This window comes from Oratosquilla oratoria, chromosome 15 (assembly GCF_046742065.1).
Source record: "Oratosquilla oratoria isolate Oo_2021 chromosome 15, ASM4674206v1, whole genome shotgun sequence".
Taxonomy (NCBI): Eukaryota; Metazoa; Arthropoda; class Malacostraca; order Stomatopoda; family Squillidae; genus Oratosquilla; species Oratosquilla oratoria.
In genome coordinates, this window is record NC_134791.1 from 12,164,145 (window position 1) to 12,174,144 (window position 10,000).

General features: G+C 34.4%; 1 protein-coding gene across 3 annotated transcripts in view; it reads right to left on the bottom strand.

The window, feature by feature from the left end:
• The window catches only part of slo (calcium-activated potassium channel slo), a 1,028,496-nt gene that overhangs the window by 247,812 nt on the left and 770,684 nt on the right, over positions 1-10,000 (bottom strand). For all 3 annotated transcript variants that reach the window (XM_076198561.1, XM_076198560.1, XM_076198559.1), the window contains exon 8: positions 115-225. In XM_076198561.1, the coding sequence (XP_076054676.1) occupies positions 115-225 (111 nt within the window). The remainder of the gene's footprint in view (positions 1-114; positions 226-10,000) is intronic.

Genomic DNA, 10,000 nt, shown 5'->3' on the forward strand with positions numbered 1-10,000 from the left:
ACTTGATTAACCCTAATTCACAAGTACACTAGTCACCCTATCAATTAGAATAAGTCCCTCACGCTCAAAAAGGTTTCATAAGCAAACAGTTGAATTACGGAGATAAAACAGTACCTGTGCAAAAAGACCACTTCAACGTCCACATCCTCTCTGTCCTCGTGTAGAAAATCCTTGAGGAAGTGGCTGACACTCTCGTATGTTATGTGCCCGCATACAACGATGTGTCTGCAGGGGCAGAGGGATGTCGTAGAGGAAAGGTAGGGTAGAAGGGATTGGGGAAAAAAAAAAAGGAGGAAGAAAGGATGAACAATATGCATGGGAGGTAGGGATAAATTGAATGACAGGGTGAAAAAAGGATTAAAGTGGTATCGAGTAGAGGTGAAGTGCCGTTCCAGAAGTCGCATTTTGGTGGGGAGTAGCGCAAGGTCAATTGAGTCGAGATCCGGAGGAGGAGAGGGGAAGAAAACCAAATATATATTAGTATCATGTCATAATACGATTGCTGATGTTTCCCTAATGCGTTATATATAGCCAGAAATATATGCCAACAAAAAGATACATATGTGCATTACATATATATTTCATATGTATATATTATATATATATATATATATATATATATAGTTACAAACTAATGTATATATACATCAGGTTTCATCCATATTCACGCACATACTTCAAAAATACATATATACATATTACACTCGTATATATACATATACATACACAGGTATTACATAAATATGCATACATACACATATATCTGGTAAAAACTCAAATTCATTTCTACGTGTGCATGTGTGTGTGTGTGTGTGTGTGTGTGTGTGTGTGTGTGTGTTATGTGTATGTTTTATTGTGTGAATGTGTGTTTGTATTTATGTATGTGTGTAACTGTAAGTGTAAAGGTATGCGCGTGCGCTTGTATGTAAGCGCACGTGTACACACACGTGTGTGTGTGTGTGTGTGTGTGTATACAAATGATGCACCAACAAGTTCTTGGTCCAAGTAACTGACTCGTGATAACAACTTTTTTTTTCTCTTGAATAAGAGATCAGAGCTGGTATGAGCCGATTATGACTATTGCTGTTGTCTTAAACACACACACACACACACAGACAATACATACACACGCACACACATACATCACACAAAAAACACACACACATTGTTGATATGTAATATATAATATATTTATATATATACATTATGTATATATATATATATATACATATATATATTATATATATACATATATATAAATAATACATATATATACATATATATATAATATATGTATATATATATATATATATACTGTAAATATATATATATATATATATATATATATATATATATACATATGTGTGTGTGTGTGGGTGTGTCTAAATATATATATATATATATATATATATATATATATAAATATATAAGTATATGTGTGTAAATATTTAAGTATACACATATGTATAAGCAAATTATGTATATATATATATATATATATATATATATATATATATATATATGTACTTATGAATGTATGTATACACAAAAACTTTCTATATATATTTTCAGGTTAATGTTTGGCATATATATAAATTCTGGTGTCTAAATGATCAATAAGCACGCGACATTATGTAAGTTTATTTCACTTTAGGACTTTTCCTTAAAATAGCTAAAATGACATTAACAATGTTCCAAGAAAATATGATGATTTTTATCTATATAGGGAAACATCAGAATTATTTATGATTGCCTGAATTCTTTTAGTCATCTAAATATTAATATGAATGTAGTATACAAACATTTATCAAAAATGAACATGAGAAAGGCTATTATATCTGATACAAAGAATAAAAAGAAAACACCTTATAAAATAATTTCAAAATGTAAATCCAAATAAGGAAAAAGTACAATGAGAAAACTAGCAACCACATAAACAACATTAAAACTACTTCATTCAACAGTTCAGTAACCTCATTCCAGCTATGACAACAGCCTTAGGCAGATATATAAAGAGACAAAATAAAGTAGAAATAGGTAATAGAGAGGGACTGGAGAGAGAGGGAGAGCGTGTGTGAGACAGACAGACAGACATAGAGAGAGAGAGAGAGAGAGAGAGAGAGAGAGAGAGAGAGAGAGAGAGAGAGAGAGAGAGAGAGAGAGAGAGAGAGGAGAAACAAAGACAGAAAGATATAGGAATAGACAGAAAGATGCAGGAATAGACAGAGAATGACAGGATGGGCGTGAGAAAAATAAAAATAAAGAGAAACAAAAAGAGAAGGAAATTGATAGATTGATAGATAGACAAATAGAAAGAGTGAAAGAGAGAGAGAGAAAGAGAGAGAGAGATATGGCGGGGGGTAGATATAATAACAAATGGAAAACGGAGAAACGTGTAAAGAAAATTGGAATGATATATGGTGCGGCTATTTGATAAAGAGAAGAATGGGCAGGCATAAAAATAAAATAAAAATGTAAGCAGTTTATGACAGAATAGTTTACAATATGAGATGATACCGGATAATCGTACAACAAAATCATTATCTGAAAAATATAGGTATAGAACAGAATACAATAAAATGGAAGTAAATAACATTTAGTATGATGATAGTAATGATTAAAAGAAACCAAACAATAAATAATAAAAGTGTAAACATTAATGATGATAACAGTCCAAGGATAAGAAATAATAACAAAATAAAAATACATATGTGGACACATGTACATAAAAAACAAATTCAACATTTCAGCATATACATATGTAACTAAATATACATATATGTGTGCACGCCTATCCACCTTAACATATATTTCCTTTCCATACAAACACACATACACATTTGCACAAAAATATATACAAGTTCATGATAATTGAATACGCATACACACACACACACACATATATATATATATATATATATATATATATATATATATATATGTATGTATATGTATGTGTGTGTGTTTATAGGTACATATTTCTCTTGATGGGAATTGCTCTATCTTTTTTCGAAGAAAGGTTTCAGAACATCTGTGATTACTGTAAAGACGGACTGACAGTTCCTTACCACCTGACAGAGGACACTACGCCACCTTCCACATTCAAATAACCTGAATCCGCAGATGGGATCGTTGAGGTCACGGCATTATTTACTCCTGCTCTCTAGAAACTATTTAAACACATACACACACAAACACACACACACACACACACACACACACACACACATGCACACACACACGCATACATACATACAGGTACTCATGCACACAAGCACGGACACGTAGACCCACTGTAGATATTAAACATGTGTCATATATTTCATATATTATATGTGTGAGTGCGCGCGCGTGTGTGTATTTAAATAACTTCTAGAGAGCAGGAGTAAATGATGCCGTGATGTCAACGATTCCCATCTGGGGACTCACGTATTTGAATGTGCAAGGTGGCGTAGTGTGTGTGTGTGTGTGTGTGTGTGTGTGTGTGTGTGTGTGTGTGTGTGTGTGTGTGTGTGTGTGTATGTGTGTGTATGTTTGTGTGTGTGTGTGAGTGTACGTGCGCGCGCGGGCGCTCGCGCGTATGTACGTGTGTTTGTGTTTTGTGAGAGTATATATATAATGCATACGGTTATATTTTCTTTTGTATATGATTTTTTGTATATATAGCTTAATAGTTCATACATTTGCTCGCAGTCATGGACACGCACATACATATCTATTAACATATATGTATATATACGCACATATGTATATATTCGATATCTATAAGTGTAAACAGTTTCACACAGTTTGCTATATATATTTTCTTTAAATGTACACATGCCTACATATGCACGGCAATTAGGCTTACTTAACAAGGTGACTGTATGGTGAGTATTATGTGCATGGCTACTTTTTGGTAAGGCACGATTATAAGGCGCAGGACCTTATCAAGCGTACTCGCGCATATAAGTTGGGTGCTTTGCAGGGTTTGCGTATGGTGGTAACATGCACGGGGACGCATGCTAACACGTAGCATAGCTTCCGAAGTGGGGGTCGTATGGGTGAAGGGACAACAGGTGAAACAGAGAGAGGGTTGATGATGTTTATGTGGGAAAAAGGGTGGCGCGGAAAAAAAAATAAAAACTATGCAAGGTTGGATAGGCAGGTTGCATGTCATGCAAGGAATGGTAGGATAGAAAAGGAAGAGATAGAATGTAAGAGGACAGAGCGGAGAGATAAGGAGAAATTAGTGGAGGGAAGGGTGGGATAAAAAAAGGAGTGAGAGCAGTAAAGGAATGGAACGAAAGTAAAAAAAAAGTAAGAGTAGGATAAGAAAAGTAGCACATAGTATTACGAAGAAAAGGTAGAGGAAGGGCAAAAAGGACCGAAGAAAGACGTTACTAATTGAAGGAAAAGTTACCATAGAGAGGAACAGAGAAAGAACAAAGAAACAAAAGGTTGCTTACAAGAAGCTCCAGCATGTAAGAATGTAAGACAGTAGACAAATGGTTCCTATTTCGATAATCAAAAGATAAATAATACATATAATGAGAAAGGGACAGAGAAGCAATGATGAGCGAAAGAAATGAATTATGCTTTGTCTCGGGGTGGGGAGTGTGGCTGGATAAGGCAAGGTCAACTACAAATGGGCTCGGGTAGAGCGGGAGTGGGTGGTGGTAGTGGGGTTTGGGGTTCCGGGTTGGGGTGGCGGCACAACGGTGGCTCTCATCATAGGTTCGGAGACGGGAGCAATGGGCTCCTGAGGTTGAAAAGACCCCCGACACGGCAGCTGAACAGCATGTAAGCTATGCATACCAATGTTAAAAAACAGCAACAATAAAACATCAACATTAAGAACTACTGCAACGTACCGACAACTAAACAGTCTACGACGATCAAAGTTTTCGATCGCAAAAGATGATACAGATTGTGGTCAAATCCGTTTAATTTCTAAACGCATTTAACTTTTTTCTGACAATATCGCATTATATCTTTCTATGTTTATGAAACATCGCAAGTTGTTACGTAATTGGAAACCAGAGGACATTCAATCGCAGTGCGAAACAAACACGAAGGAAACTATAAACAGTCGACAACAACAACAAAAAGGAAATTTATAGACGGAAAAGATCGGGGCCGATGAGTGGGAGAGCAGGAGAAGAGGAATGAGAATAATAAAAAAAAAGGGCAATAAGAACATGAATGAGAAGCCAAGAAAAATGAATGATTAATGATGATGATAATGACGACGAAGACGACGATAATGATGATGGTGATCATGGTGGTGGTGGTGATGATGATGATAATGATGATGATGATGATGCTCATGATGATGGAGATGGTGTTGAGGGAAGAGAAGCAGCAAAAGAAAAAGTGTATGGTTGATGATGATGATGAAAAAGAATAAAAAGGAGACAAGGAGACAAACACACACACACACACACGCGCATATATAAATATATATATATATATATATATATATATATATATATATATATATATATATATATATATACACATATATATACGACAGAGAGGAAGAATGATAGGGATGGTGAATCATTTAAAATCATAATTATTGGCAAAGCTTTACACGGGGTTCCCATTCAATTAGGCTTTCTAATATTAGGGCAATTGTAATCGGTACAGACAAATTCATTATTTATCGATTTCTGATGAAAAAATATGTAGCAATGATAAAAATTCTGAGATGTTGTGAATGAACACTGTCCCTAACTTCCCCCAAGATGTCTATTAACGGGATCGGGTGCGCATAGTTCTGGTCACTTACTATACATTTTTTCCATATAGATGGTAATGAGTAAATTAACTAAAAAAAATCTTCGGAGCATTAACCTGTTTTAAAACTGTACCCAAAAAATGAATAAGCTGGAAGGCGCTCATATGAGTTATATGAACACGATTTCATTAGAGGTGCTTTTATAACCTGTAATATCTAATTAGAATATCAGTAAAACCTATCTACAAAACATTTCAACTACATAGCATTTAGAAATATAAAATTGACAAAATTTTCATCATTATATAATCCCAGAAAAAATTACGATATCCGAGAGTTCCGTGGCGAATGAAGTCTGCTGGCTGACCACAACCACACCGATGAGCAAATCAGCTGGTGGTCACTAGGAACTGCTGCAGAATTAGCGACGACTACCATTACAATATATTTCATTGTGTTAATATTATCCCTGAGAAGCTGCAAAGCGTTAATAACGTGAAGGTAGAAGGTACTATGATATGAATTAATAACAAAGGTATCATTGAACTTAAAATAACGATGATTAATGTTGTAGAGTGCCAGGATAATTGTGATAATGGCAAATATAATAACGATATGGCGACAAGTGCAGTAATGATACAAATAGGATGGTGGTGAAGGTGTGTTGCAAAGGATGAATGGTGGTAGTGGTGGTGACGATGATGATTGCGATGACAAAAAGCACAAGAAACGTTGCTGATTATGGCGAAAATTATGTCATGATAGTGGGACCAAGGGAACAATAAAGTTAACGAAAATGTAGCTTCAAAAGTGGTGATGATAACATCGCATTGTCGACGTGACTGAGAAGGGGAGGCCCGATATGTGTGACCATTGTGACTAGTTCGGAGGGCTTTCCACTTAGACAAGTCTGATACGATGACAGACGAGTCTAATTCCAGATATTTGAGTTGCTAATAAGCGAAATGCAAATCTATTAAATTCTAATGGTCTGAAAAAAAGCAGATGTTAGGAGGCATAACCATGTGATATAATATAAAAGAAATATAATGCTGATAAACGATCATAAGTGCATTCAATGAAGAGTACAAAATTGAACATTTCTTGGAAAAAAAAAAAAAAAAAAACTTTGATCGTCTGCAGCGGTCCGTTGTAAGGTCCGTTGGCACTAAAACAACAGCGAAACAACATCAAACATTAACACTAACAGTATTTAAAACCAGCAACAATAACAAGCAATAACAATGGCAGCAATGTATTCTTGGGCTTAGCTAGAAAAGATGGTCTACGCAAGACAAACGTTACACTAGCTTGTTTATGAGATGGACATTTATATCCCTTCATATGCAAAGGAGGCAGGTAGGGGAGGGGGCAAGTTATTAATGAAGAAAAGCGATTCGGTTCCCTCGACTGTTTAGTTTTGGGGGGATTTCATCAATAATCTCATCTAACAGGTCCCCGTTATGGTTTCATAGTTATATAATGTGTCTGCAATTACGCACGCCTCAATCACTCGCGCAGATTCGCAGAAAATAAAAAGAAGACGTTTTCTGGATCAAAATCAATGTTGGTTTGATCCTATTTGTACACTCGTACACGAATATCATTAGAAATAAGAATAAGTAACTATGGATAAAACATAACTTATATAAAATCTAATGAACATTTTACAGAGGCATACATACATACATGCCTAAAAAGAAATGCACCCAGAATACACTAGCGAAGAGTTGATAAAGTCGTGAAGAAAGGGATACATACCAAAAATAGAGCAACTACATAAATACAGAAAATTTAGATCAAACATACTCATATACATACAAACAAACACAGAAATACAAATTCTCTCGCAAAACGCATATAAATATATACACACATACAGACACAAACATACACAGCATGAACACTTACGTAAAGTTCTTTATAAACACACACACACACACACACACACACACACACACACACACTCACGCACACACATACATACATACACACACACAAAAACACACACACACACACACAATACACGCAGTCCCACGATTAAAGGCACGCACGCATCCATGAAAAACGCACATACACACATTATGAAACAAGTTTCATATTGATAAACCAACAATCACAAGTACAGACACATTCATGAAAAAATTTAAAAAACACATGCAAACACACATATGTATATATAAATTACAAACACACACACACACACATACACACACACTGACTCATACGAATACGCACATACATATATACACATTCATAACACTACAAGTCGATTCTCTATCTCTGGTGAGTTCTGAGCTTTCGTGTATGTATGTATGTATGTGTGTGTGTGTGTGTGTGTGCATATGAACGCGTGTATATGTGTGTGCATGTATGAGTGAGAGTTTGTATGTTATAGTGTTTTGCATATCTATCAATCTACACACACACACACACACACACATATATATATATATATAATATATATATATATATATATATATACATATGTGTGTGTGTGTTCACGTATGGGGGAGTTTATCTTGCAATATTTATCCATGTGTTTTCATTGTTTATGGTTTGAAGATATATTCATGTTTACATGTTCATGTATACAAACTCACCCATAAAGTTTAAATACGTATATTCTACATATATTCATTCATATGTTATTCTACATACATTATGCATCCATCCACAAACTACAGACACACACACACACACACACACACACACACACACATATATATATATATATATATATATATATACCTAAAAATTATAGAAAAGATGGGTATACATATATATCTGTTATTACTATACTTGTGTACAAAGAAACCCACGCACATGCATAAATGCACGATCTTGTGTCTGCGTTGTAACGATTAATGAGCGTGTATTTTCGTACAAGTGCATTCTTTCTATCAAGTCATATGTATGCATGTATGCTAGTGCGACGATATATATTCACGCATCAGTAATGTGGCAGGCAATGATATTCTGTTTCTCCACTCACTCTTTCAACACCATAAAAAGCATGGGGAAAATCGCATGTCCTCTCTCATTCACTTGAACATCTGAGCTTCGGGTTCGACGTAAATTTCCTTGTCAGAACATTGAAGCTTCATTAGTTGTCATTCTAGGTAACCTGACTGACTCACTTCTTTCTCAAAGCTTAACCCTTCATCATCCACATGATTCGATTCAGCTGTGGTGGTGCCCTCTGCTCGTTAAAGAATTAAGAACCCCTTCACTACCGTCCATTTTTTGTACTCTAAGTAACACTGAACTTTAAAAAAAAATTACTACAGTGACCCAACTCCTCCGCAGTGCAATCATTACCAGAATGTATTCAACAAATTGCTGCTGAAATATAAAAAAAAAAGAGAAATTTCATATGGTAGGAATCCTCTTGATTCAAAGGAAAAATAATCATATATTCTGAGTACTGATGGAAAATATTCCTACAAGCATTTCTGAAAAAACCTACAACACAATATCAATCACTCCCAAGGAAATACTTTTTATGGAATTTTTCATATATGGATATAGATTAGAAATGAACAAGATGACCTGTATAAAGAAAAGTCTTTGTGAAAGTAATTTAGAGGGTCCAATTGTTTATTATAAGAAGTTCCAGCCCGGCAAATGGCGAAATTTAGGAAATATGACTAGTTATTCAAAACGTTATACGGAGATAATCCCCCCAAAATTTATGACACATTTAATGCACTGCTACTAGGAGAGCTACCGAGTAACCATCCGTGGCATCACATATCATATTTGGAAGCAGGCAATTCAAGTATTAGATGGAGACGCATGCATAACACATATGAATAGTATCTGCATATGTATTTATGAACTATATATGTATACATTGAAGTACTGGTATCTACACAACACATATAAACATACGTGGATACATATATGGATGTAGGTATATATATTTGTTGGCACATCAAAATTACACTGAACTATACACGCATATACATATACACGAATATTGAAATTGAGTACAGGATATGTATATACAGTATACATATATTCATGTATATATGTATATATATACATAATATATATGTATATATACACACACATACATGTATATACATATATACACACACACATACATATATATAATACACACACACACATTATATATATATATATATATATATATATATATATGTACACACATATATTTCTATATAATATATATATATATATATATTATATATACATATATGTATATACATAAAATATCATATATATATATGTATATACACATATATACATATA